The sequence below is a fragment of the Corticium candelabrum genome, chromosome 22 (assembly GCF_963422355.1).
Source record: "Corticium candelabrum chromosome 22, ooCorCand1.1, whole genome shotgun sequence".
In the NCBI taxonomy this organism is placed as follows: Eukaryota; Metazoa; Porifera; class Homoscleromorpha; order Homosclerophorida; family Plakinidae; genus Corticium; species Corticium candelabrum.
The window spans coordinates 882701-895200 of NC_085106.1; the positions used below are offsets into that span (position 1 = coordinate 882701).

The window sequence follows — 12500 nt, forward strand, 5'->3', positions numbered from 1 at the left end:
ACAAACAAACAAATAAACACATAAACAAACAGATAAACAAATGAACAAACAAACAGATAAACAAACACATAACTAACAAATAAACAAACAAATAAACAAACAGATACACAAACAGATAAACAAACAGACAAACAAACACATAACTAACAAACAGACAAACAAACAGACAAACAAACACATAAACAAACAGATAAACAAACAGATAAACAAACAGACAAACAAACACATAACTAACAAACAGACAAACAAACAGATAACAAACAGATAAACAGATAAACAAAGACAAACAAACACATAACTAACAAACAGACAAACAAACAAATAACTAACAAACAGACAAACAAACAGACAAACAAACAAATAAACAAACAGATAAACAAACAGATAAACAGATAAACAAACAGATAAACAACAGATAAACAAACAGATAAACAAACAGATAAACAAACACATAAACAAACAGATAAACAAACACATAAACACACACAAAATAGACTAGCTGCTTCTGAGTCAGCATCACAACCCAGCAGCTGCATTAACACATACCTGCATTCTTGCTTGCCGAGTCCATGGCAGTCATCCTGGCACTCTGTTCACTAGTGGCCGACTCTTTCATCGCCCAGTAGATTAGACTGGCCAGACTAAACTCGTGGTAGTTTCGTAAAATATCGCTGTCAACATCGTCGTACAAAGTCATTCCCTCTAAAGTGTATGTAACATGTGAGTATTAGTGATTGTCTGGTGATGGTAGAGATTGGCTGTAGTGATTAGTGGATTGTACCTGATCCTGAGATTGCGTCGAGAGAGAAGACCGGTTGTTCTGTCACTGCATAGGAAATCACAGATCTGGAAGGAAGAGAAAAAGCGATTTACATAGGAATGGACAAACACACATACAGACAAACATGCAGACAAACATGCAAACAATGCAAATAGACAGCAAAAACAGACTAACAAATAAGCAGAAAAACAAAGAAAACGAACACTAACACAAACAAAAACAAAAGAGACACACAGACAGACAGACAAACATATGGACAACAAACATAAACAGGCAGACAAACAGACAGGCACACAAACAAACAGACAAACAGACAGGCAAACAAACAAACAGACAGATAGACAGACAGGCAGATAGACAGACAGACAGACATAAACAGACAGACAAACAGACAGGCAAACAGACACACAGACAGACAAACAGACCAACAAACAGACAAACAAACAGACAAACAAACAGACAGACAGACAGACAAACAGACAGACAGACAAACAGACAGACAGACAGACAAGCAAACACACAAACACACTGACAAACAAACTGACAGTCAATCTCACTTAAACTTATTGAACACAACAGTTGCCTTGTCATATTCTACTCCTGCCTCCAAGATCTTCTGTGCCACAAATGCCGCATCACCAAACTGCATCGGCTGCTTCCCTAACTCACTGAAAGCCAACGCCATCTGCGAAGCATTGTTCCTCTGAAACAGAGCTCGCAGTTTGTCTCCACACGTCACAATCTTCACAGTCTCATCAGCCGGCAACTCGGCAACTAACGATCGTATATGTTTCCCCATGTTAGAGTGAATACCACCACACAGACCACGATCACTTGTCACTGCAATAATGAGATGTTTCGGACTACTGACTTCAATAGTAGACGACTCATGGAAAGCTGAAAAGCAGCAACAAGTTGTGAGACAAGAAAGTAGACAAACAAAGATGAGATGCAATAAGAAAATGGTAGTAAGAATGGATGTAAACACGTTCATAATTAAGTCCTTACCTAACTTATTCGGATGAACACTCCTATACAGTTCAACAAAGGTTTGCAGGCCTCAAAAAATCAATCCAACTAGTTGTCATCATTTGATGAGTTTCCAAAAATTTTAGGTTGTCACAATTTAGGCAAAGATGTCATGTTGATATCAATCACAAGGCTTAGTTAGTAGTGCAAGCATACAATGTAGTATTCAGTACTTGACAATGGCAGGAATTAAAGGCATACCATCTCCCTATGTCAAGCAGACTTTTACAGATAACATTGTAGACGTTGTCTATTTCTTGCTACTAGAATCACATCTACCTATTCTGATCTACAGGATTCACCACTGCCTCCACTTTCTCACGTGGGGTGCCCTCTAGATACAAACTTCATCCTTGTACTCGCTCAAAATCCTGAGATCCAGAAATTTCCCACCCACACACACACACACACACACACACACACACACATGCACATACACACCACACACACACACACACACACACACACACACACACACACACACACACACACACACACACAGTGACACGGTGGACAAAAATGGACAAATAGATATGCCCTTCGGAAAGTTCCAAAGATAGCACCCCCTGCCTATTTCTAAGTAGGGACCCCGGTGCTACTTAAAGTTTTAGGCCGCACTGACGAACCCCTTGATGCATGGTCAGAGCATCGAAGGGCACTAGCTTTGGCACAGCCGTGAGACTGGACCTTGAGTCCACACGTATCCCTATATACTGCGTGATGTTCTGCCAAGCCAGCGGTCTAGTCCACCCCCAGTCAAAGACCAGGTACTCATTTATACTGCTGAGTCAAGAGAGGCAATTGTGTGTGAATTTTTTGCCCAAGGAAATTACGTCTGTAATCATCCGCAAACATTAGTATCGCGTAGCCAAACCCCTCCCTTTTTTATATCTACCGGCGGGGAAGGGTTTGGTGAAATTGCACACAAGCAGTGGTGCCAGGCATACGCCCACGTCTTTCCAACTAGTAATTAGATGAAGGTTAAGCTGACAGCTGATAATTACTGGAAACATTCTTCTCTCTGTTGTCGATGAGAAATCACTTGTTGGAAGGCTTACAACAATCAATGGACAGACTTTACGATAGTATGGTATTGTTCTTGGTATAGGGCATATAGTTAGCTACGAATTCACGCAAACTGTGCGCTAACCTCTGCATAATTAATTATTTCGACCTGCCGTGTCATCGCCTTGATCTCTTCCCGCAATCCTTGAATTTGCTGATCTAGCCTAGGAAACGAAGCAAGCTACATTCGGCAATGTATCACAAACAGGCTCGATCCAGCTGCTTCTATCTAATCAGCTGGTCTACAAAAGAATGTCTGACTAGTCTAGACTTGCCAAGATGTCTGCATTGCTTGAGCATTGCGAGAGCCGTTTCTTTTTCTTTGTTTCGCGTTTGCTGAAAAGAGACTCCAAGCACAAAGCACAACAGTCCGGATCCATTGTGTAACTAACAATCAACTTGCGTGGGGTTGATTACACGTTTACGTTAATGTAATTATCTGCCACCCGGAAGTCGGTGGCAGCTGGCACCACTACTTGTGTGCAATTTCACCAAACCCTTTCCCGACGGTAGATATCAAGAAGGGGAGGGGTTTGGCTACGCAAGACTACGCAAACATTTTGTTTTTATTTACCATCTCATTGCACTCATGTAATGATGTAAGGTATTTCTTGTCATAACAAAAACGATAGATTGAGCATTTTGTGTTTCTTTGTAATTATCATGTTCTTTTCTTATTTTAATACAATCATACCTTGAGCTGCATTCCCGTATGTTCTTGCAGGTCGTAGTTCTCGCTCTGCTCTCGCGAATTTCGCCGCCGACACCATTTTCATACTCTTCGTAATCTTCTGGATGCTTTGAACACTTTTCAGTCTCGTTCGAACTACACACATCGTTTACAAAACGAAAATCTGAAGAAATTTCTTTCATGAAACACTCACTTTCTTTTAGAGTCGCCATCGATCGGACAGATAGTCTACATACGATATAAATAAACTAGAAACACGTACATCGTACTCTATAATCGATGTTTCCTACCCGAAAGGAAGGAACGAAGACACCGGCCGAAAAACGGTCGCCATCTTGATTTCACGAGATATACTGCGCATGCTCAGTCGGGTACCCCGGATAGCAGCTTTAGAGAAACGTGTAGGAAGGGATTGTCATGTCAGGGCGTCAAGGTGAGCGAGGATTTTTCTCAGACACGCGATAATTTTTCATTTCTTGTGTCCGTTTTCTCTCATTTATATAAATAAGTTGGTATTCGTATTTATATTTCAAATTGTAACAATTATTACTCAAAGATTTCAAGAGAGAGTAGTTGTGTATAACTATACATAGATTTAATTGTATTAAATATGTTTAATTTATTTTAAATTTTATTTGTTTATATAAAAATTAAATAAGGAAATAGAAGGAATATTGATATTAATATTTGTTATATTGATTAGGAAACATTTGCCGTATGTGTTGCTATGTGTAGTAGCGTCTTGTTCAAGAGAAATATTTTGTTTGTAGGAGGAAAGAAGAAACCGTTAAAACAGCCGAAGAAAAAACAAGATGGAGACGAGGAGGTTTGATCACGTGCTGCTTGTGTTTGGTTAACATCTTAAGCTGGTCAGCAGTTTGTGTAAGTATCTTAGTCAGTGCAATCAGATTGACTACTCAAATTGTCTTCAAAGGACTTTATACAACGGTGTGTGTGTGTGTGTGTGTGTGTGTGTGTGTGTGTGTGTGTGTGTGTGTGTGTGTGCGCGTGTGTATGTGTGTGCTGTGTGTGTGTGTGTGTGTGTGTGCGTGTGTATGTGTGCTGTGTGTGTGTGCATGCGTGTGTGTGTGTGCATGTGTGTGTGTGTGTGTGTGCGTGTGCGTGCGTGTGTGTGTGTGTGTGTGTGTGTGTGTGTGTGATTTTGCATGTGTGTCGACATTTGTATTACAGACATGCTGATAACTTGACACTTTATCACTGAAAAATTTAATAACATAAATATATTGACATCAATATATCTACAGTTTTATTACTCTACTAGAATGTTAAAAGCTTTTTCTCTAAAAAAGAAATAGATGTAGGGATTGTATAAAAGGTAACAGAAACAAGATCTATAGATAATATGAACCAAAGCCAGACATCATTAGTGAATCCTTCCAACCCCCACATTCCCTACATTTTACACTTTGGGGTTGGAAGGATTCACTAATGATGTCTGGCTTTGGTTCATATTATCTATAGATCTTGTTTCTGTTACTTTTTATACAATCCCTACATCTATTTCTTTTTTAGAGAAAAAGTTTTAAAAATTCTAGTTTGGTAAGTTTTTAGGAGCACAAAAGCGCAACATACCTAGGGTGTACATGTCTTCATTAGGGCCTGTAAGCCTTTTATAAGCATGCCTAAGATTTAGTGAATTTTTATTAGCGTTAATTAAACCTGTTTATATGTAACAGCTTTTGTTAGACATGATTCAGAGGTAGTTTACTCAAGTGGTTTATAGGTCTACGGGTACTGTACCATGGTATCCTAGTGCACGTTGCATGAATATGGATCTTAATCTGTAGTGCCTTTGCATTGTTCTTTCTTCTGTGTGTGTATAATTGAATATGCAATGGCAGTTGGAATAGAACCTTAGTAGTCAACCCAAACATTATCACATACGGGATATGTGTTGCAAATGTTGGGCTCTCGTATAAATTGCTATGTGTACATAATTATTTGTCAATTTTGCTCCTGTGTGCAATGCAGATCGCAAACAATTTCAGACTAGACCGGACAATGGCAAACATGATCGAATTACACAGTTTTGGTGATAAAGTCTTTCATAAACGCGTTTGGTCTATCTGATTGGCTCTTCGTCCATTGTCACTGGTTGCCATGGACAACCAATCGCAAATACTGCTCCGTGATTGGCCCGAACTGTGCAATAGCATTGATGACGGTCGTTGGATCAAATCTGCTTGAAAGAAACACAATTTTTAATTAACATTGATTTCGGTTTCTCTAGCCACCGAAAGAATAGAGTTTGGGTAATTCTAAAGCGTTTTCTAAAGTTTCACAGCCGTACGTAACGTACAAAAAGAGATATCCGTGGAGAAGAAGAAGAAAGAAGAACAAAATTGGCACATGGGCCTCCGAGGCTAGCAACTGTTTTCTAAGTTGTTAGATGATTAGTGACCAAAACAAAAATAGGCTATAGTACACGACGTAGAAACAATGTATTTCATTGATTTTGAGAAAGTTTAGTCTTCATTTACTATGTTTTCTAAGCATGCAAAGAGATGACCATGCCCCATAATGCTTCATAAGTTAGGCAATCCCTACTACATACAGGGTACTTACTACATACAGGGTACTACCGTACCCTGTGATTACAGCAATTATGACTGAACAATACTTGAAATTGTAGGAAGATCGAGACTTTAAACAAAAGCAGAAGGAAGACCAGAAGAAACTGGCTGAAATGAAGGCAAAAGCAGCTCAGAAAGGACCTCTAGGTAAGGATTAATAACAGTCAAGCAAAAGCTACATGTTAGATTTGAATTTCAATAAAATGCAACCATGAACAATACCCTTGACGCACCACCCCACGCACGTTAGGAGCAGTTTTGTTTTAACGCGCGTTAGTCTATTAACGCGCACTAGAGCATTATGTTCATGTGTTGAAAGATGCCCCTCATGCGGTGTGTGTATTTACAGTGACTGGAGGCATCAAGAAGAGCGGCAAGAAATAACAACAAGCATGTGTCCCATGACGATTACTGGCAATAGAATCCGATCACATTCAACTAAATTTCACTTCATTGGTAAAATCACTAGACTAGAGATCTTGTAGTCAAAGTTTGTACTCATGATCTACATCTAGAGCATGTCAATAGACGACGTTATGTTATGTTGGTAGAGAATGTGATGTCAGACGTTTATCACACGGCTCAGCTTCTGCAGTCTATTCAGCAGCATGTCGCCTTGCTTTATGGCAGCCTGTGGAACATGGAGAATGCAAAATGACAGATGAGGAGACAAGACAACCAAATAACAGACAGACAGATAGACATATGGATGGACAGACAGATAGATAGACAGACAGACAGTTGGACATATGGACAGACAGACAGATGGACAGACAGACAGATGGACGGACAGACAGACAGACAGATGGACGGACAGACAGGTGGACGGACAGACAGACAGGTGGACGGACAGACAGACAGATGGACAGACAGACAGACAGGTGGACAGACAGACAGACAGGTGGACGGACAGACACACAGATGGACAGACGACAGATGGACAGACGGACAGACACACAGATGGACGTACAGACAGGTGGACATATGGACAGACAGACAAATAGACAGGCAGCAGACTGAGGGATATATGGACAGACAGATGGACACAGACAGACGGACCATCAGACAGACTTGTGCACACACACACACACACACACACACACACACACACACACACACACCTGATACTGCCAATTCTTGTGATCAGGTCTGCAACAAAAATCGATTACTAAAATGTTGATTCTTCTGCTTGAGTGTAGCAACATCATACCTGTTGGTTTCTACAAACCCGCCAACTTTGTCTATCTTACAATTCAACCGGCCAGACGCAATGAATCGAGACAGCTCTCTGCAGTCAAACGTTCACAATCAAACGCGTGTTCGTCATACTGTGGCTGTCTGTCTATACGTATGTCTGTGTTTGCCTCTTATGTGTGTCTGTGTATTCGTCCATCTATGTGTCTGTCAGTCTGTCTGTCTGTCAGGGCACATTATTATTGCAACTCACCTATCAATAAAATCTATAGACACTTCAAATGCATCGGCCATGTATTGTAGAGTGAGGCTACGATACGACTTGAGCAGCTGGTTGTACACCAACACACGCATTTCACGAATATAGTAACGATAATGAGGGGAAAGATAACGATCTCTCTTCAGTAACACCTCGACCTCCGCTATAACAAGAAACATAGTCACGTGATCTGTTACCATGGTGACAACGCATCAAAGAGCAACTAACCAAGAGCTCTGAAAAACTGTCCGTACTGACATTCGTACAGAGATGTAAGAAAGGTCTTCATTAGAGGAAGCTGATGGAGAACTTCTTGTATCTCAGACCCTTGAATGACCTGAAATGGATTATAACAATACAAACTAACACAATAGAGACGGACGTAAGCAAGTGGTGAAATGCTGAAATAAGTTCATTAATTAATATTTAATTAATAATTTTTAATTAATGAATTATTGATATTAATTAACCTTTGCCTTCAGATCAACTCTTGGCAGGGAAATCATCGCCGCAACTACGGTGTACATAACAAAAGTGTTGTAATCCATCAATTCGTACGACGTGAATGTCGACACGGAGTCTAAGAAGTTCTCTGCAGCTTTAGAGAAATCTCTCGTCGCCAGACAATACAAACCCTCGTAAACCTTTAGACGATTGCGACGATCCCAGTCGCCGCCTTCCTCCACGAGACTAAAGAAACAACACAAAATGTCAACACAATACAGTCCTCACTGATCATACAAACAGACAAATAGACAGACCAACAAACAAACAAATAGAAAGACAGACAAACAAACAAACAAATAGAAAGACAGACAAACAAACAAACAAATAGAAAGACAGACAAACAAACAAACAAATAGAAAGACAGACAAACAAACAAACAAATAGAAAGACAGACAAACAAACAAACAAATAGAAAGACAGACAAACAGACAGACAGACAAACAAACACATAGATAGACAAACAGACAAATAAACAGACAAACAGACAGACAGACAAACAGACAAACAAATACACACACAGACAGACAGACAGACAGACAAACAGACAACAGACAAATAGACAAACAGACAGACAAAATAGACAGACAGACAAATAGACAGACAGACAGACAAACAAAGACAAACAGACAAGCAGACAAACAGACAGACAGACAGACAAATGGACAGACAGACATACAGACAAACAAAAAATAGACAGACAGACAGACAAACAAATAGACAGACAAACAGACAGACAGAAAGGCAAACAGACCAAACAAACAACAGACAGATAGACAAATAAATGGGCAAATGACTGCATGTATAGCATACATGACGTCTTCACTCACAAATCGCATGCAAGCTACGGTGTGTACGCAATACATGCGACCTCATTACACAGTGAAAGTCTGTGTGTACGTATTACAGAGTGGATCTAATTCCATCCAGTGTGTGTATTACTTGTCTGTTTGTCTGTCTGTCCATTTGTTTGTCTGTCTGTCTGTTTGTCTGTCCATTTGTTTGTCTGTCTGTCTGTTTGTCTGTCCATTTGTTTGTTTGTCTGTCTGTCTGTCTGTTTGTCTGTCTATTTGTTTGTCTGTCTGTCTGTTTGTCTGCTTTTGTCTTCTGTCTATTTGTTTCTCTGTCTGTCTGCTTGTCTGTCCATTTGTTTGTCTGTCCATTTGTTTGTCTGTCTGTCTGTTTGTCTGTTCATTTGTTTGTCTGTCCATTTGTTTGTCTGCTTGTCTTCTGTTTATTTGTTTGTCTGCTTGTCTTCTGTCTATTTGTTTCTCTGTCTGTCTGCTTGTCTGTCCATTTGTTTGTCTGTCCATTTGTTTGTCTGTCTGTCTGTTTGTCTGTTCATTTGTTTGTCTGTCTGTCCGTTTGTCTGTCCGTTTGTCTGTCCATTCGTTTGTCTGTCTGTCTGTCTGTCCATTTGTTTGTCTGTCTGTCTGTTTGTCTGTCTGTCTGTTTGTCTGTCTGTCTGTCTGTTTGTCTGCATGTCTTCTGTCTATTTGTTTGTCTGTCTGTCTGTTTGTCTGTCTGTCTGTTTGTCTGTCCATTTGTTTGTCTGTTTGTCTGTCTGTCTCTTTGTTTGTCTGCTTGTCTTCTGTCTATTTGTTTGTCTGTCTGTCTGTTTGTCTGTCCATTTGATTGTCTGTCTGTCTATTGCTTGTCTGTCCTCTGTCTGTCTGTCCATTTGTTTGTCTGTCTGTCTGTTTGTCTGTCCATTTGTTTGTCTGTTTGTCTGTTTGTTTGTTTGTCTGTCTGTCTGTTTGTCTGCTTGTCTTCTGTCTATTTGTTTGTCTGTCTGTCTGCTGTCTGTTTGTCTGTCCATTTGTTTGTCTGTCTGTTTGTCTGTCCATTTGTTTGTCTGTCTGTCTGTTTGTCTGCCCACTTGCTTGTCTGTCTGTCTATTTGTCTGTCTGTCTCAGACTACATACCGTACACACAACAACAATAAAAATTCAAAGACACGAATGCATATAAAACCCACAAGTTGTCAATAAGGTTTGAAATCAACCAGCACTAGAGCAGTAAATGCACCCAAAGTGATCACAAGTCTCTTTGATTGAAAGTCCAACCCCCAAAATGAGTAAACATTATGTGGTTGCTTACCTTCTTGCTTTCTCCAGATTTCTTGCTATTATGTCGTTGTCCATAAAGAATAAGCCGATTCTGAGATGGTAGAAAACGACATCAAGTTTGCTGCCTGCTGTTGCTGTCTTTTCATAAACGAGTCGTAATGCAGACACACTTTCTTCCTACGTAATGAAGTATGAATAGTAGAGTAATACAGTAGATAGACAAGTCAACAAGCATATAAACAAATAGATCAATATTCAGACAGATATGGATAGACAAAGAAACAAACAGACAGACAGACAAACAGACAAACAGATTCATTTATTATCATCAAAACTCTACGTATGTACAGGAAACTTTCAAATATCTACCAGTCCTTCATAACTAAGCAAATTATAACACATTAATGGACTTGGCCTACAACATTGCAGTCAAACATTATGCCACTGTCATTTGTACTGCATGAAAATCTCGACAGCTTCCTCGAAATCACTCTGGCGTTGCATCTCTGAAGAATGATGGAAAATTGCTTTCTCCAGAATGCCTTAAAACGTTGAGCGCTGTTAAAAGGATGTGCATGAGTGGTATTGTAGCTTTGCCTAGATATATGAGATAAACAAACACACAGACAGACAGACAGACAGACAAACAGACAAACAAACACAGACAGACAGACAGACAAACAGACAGACAAGACAGACAGACGGACAGACAGACAGACAAAGAAACAAACAAACAAACAAGACAGACAGACAGACAGACAAACACACAAAGAAACAAACAAACACACAGACAGACAGACAGACAGACGGACAGTTTGGGCCAGACTAGAATGTAATAGTGTTGTTCTTTGAAAATATATGTATTGACAGACAGACAAACAAACAGACAGACAGGCAGACAAACAGACAGACAAACAAACAGACAGACAGACAGACAGACAGACAAACAGACAAAGAAGCAAACAAACACACAGACAGACAGACAGACAGACAGATAGCAGACAAACAAACAGACAAAGAAAGAAACAAACACACAGACAGACAGACAGACAAACAGACAAACAGACAAACAGACAAAGAAGCAAACAAACACACAGACAGACAGACAGACAGACAGACAGACAGACAAACAGACAGACAGACAAGCAGACAAACAGACAAACAAACAGACAGACAGACAGACACACTTTCTTCCTACGTAATGAAGTATGAATAGTAGAGTGCAGAGATGATATGGTTTTATTGTATGTTGTTATATGCGTGTGTTTTTAGATGGCATGTGTACTAACAGGTGAATAAGTATGAAAGTAGATAGACAAGTCAACAAGCATATAAACAAATAGATAAATATTCAGACAGATATAGATAGACAAAGAAACAAACACACAAACAGACAGACAGACAGACACAGAAACACAGACAAACAGACAGACAGACAGACAGATAGACAAACAATCAAACAAGACAAACAAACAGAGACAGACAGACACACATACAAAGAAACAAACAGAAAAGACAGACAATTTGACAGACAGACAGACAAAGAAACAAACAGAAAAGACAGACAATTTGACAGACAGACAGACACGCAGACAAAGAAACAAACAGAAAAGACAGACAATTTGACAGACAGACAGACAGACAGACAGACAAAGAAACAGACAGACAGACAGACAGATAGACAAACAAACAAACAAGACAAACAAACAGAGACAGACAGACAGACAGAGAAAGAAACAAACAAACAGAAAAGACAGACAATTTGACAGACAGACAGACAGACAGACAGGACAAACAAACACACAGGCAGACAGACAGACAGACAAAGAAACAGACAGACAGACAGACAGACAGACAACAAACAGACAGGCAGGCAGACAAGCAAAAGACAGACAAACAAACAGACAGACAGACTGGGCTGCCAAATGCCTTTGGCTTCAGGTCAGTGTGACTGTGGGAAAGAATTAGACTCAGATGGATACCACCTAATACATGTAAGACTGGGGGCGGCCCAGTAATCAGCCATAACAACATGATTTCAGCATGGTCAGACTGTTTGAGTCAACTGCAATTACATCATGTAAAAGAACCCAGAGGAAGGTATGTCAATTCTGAAGACAGATCAGACATAGTCGTATTCAATTCGGCATCGGGGATGGACCTTGAATTGGATATTGCTCTAGCGCATCCCTGGAGCAATGAAATAGAAGGTTTATCAGCTACAACTCAGAGAGCAGCGGCAACCAGAAGAGAAAATCTGAAGATCAAATAGTACGACCAGGAACTCTTACCTGGAGGTTTTCAACCAACATTT

General features: G+C 39.9%; 2 protein-coding genes and 1 long non-coding RNA gene across 3 annotated transcripts in view; 1 reads left to right on the plus strand and 2 right to left on the minus strand.

Annotated features, from left to right (window-relative positions):
* The window catches only part of LOC134197309 (ATP synthase subunit gamma, mitochondrial-like), a 4374-nt gene extending 458 nt beyond the window's left edge, over positions 1 to 3916 (minus strand). The window contains exons 1-6 of the mRNA XM_062666603.1: positions 3857 to 3916; positions 3760 to 3794; positions 3570 to 3701; positions 1339 to 1678; positions 782 to 846; positions 547 to 702 (exon numbers count right to left, since the gene is read on the minus strand). Of these exons, the coding sequence (XP_062522587.1) occupies positions 547 to 702; positions 782 to 846; positions 1339 to 1678; positions 3570 to 3701; positions 3760 to 3794; positions 3857 to 3900 (772 nt within the window). The 5' untranslated portion in view covers positions 3901 to 3916. The remainder of the gene's footprint in view (positions 1 to 546; positions 703 to 781; positions 847 to 1338; positions 1679 to 3569; positions 3702 to 3759; positions 3795 to 3856) is intronic.
* A 7-nt stretch (positions 3917 to 3923) lies between these two features.
* Positions 3924 to 6738, plus strand: LOC134197312 (uncharacterized). The gene is made up of 4 exons (XR_009972625.1): positions 3924 to 3999; positions 4337 to 4392; positions 6220 to 6307; positions 6510 to 6738. It is a non-coding gene; the product is annotated as an uncharacterized LOC134197312 (long non-coding RNA).
* The window catches only part of LOC134197310 (26S proteasome non-ATPase regulatory subunit 6-like), a 6764-nt gene continuing 937 nt past the window's right edge, over positions 6674 to 12500 (minus strand). The window contains exons 3-9 of the mRNA XM_062666604.1: positions 10218 to 10363; positions 8084 to 8303; positions 7842 to 7950; positions 7608 to 7776; positions 7371 to 7448; positions 7282 to 7309; positions 6674 to 6791 (exon numbers count right to left, since the gene is read on the minus strand). Of these exons, the coding sequence (XP_062522588.1) occupies positions 6723 to 6791; positions 7282 to 7309; positions 7371 to 7448; positions 7608 to 7776; positions 7842 to 7950; positions 8084 to 8303; positions 10218 to 10363 (819 nt within the window). The 3' untranslated portion in view covers positions 6674 to 6722. The remainder of the gene's footprint in view (positions 6792 to 7281; positions 7310 to 7370; positions 7449 to 7607; positions 7777 to 7841; positions 7951 to 8083; positions 8304 to 10217; positions 10364 to 12500) is intronic.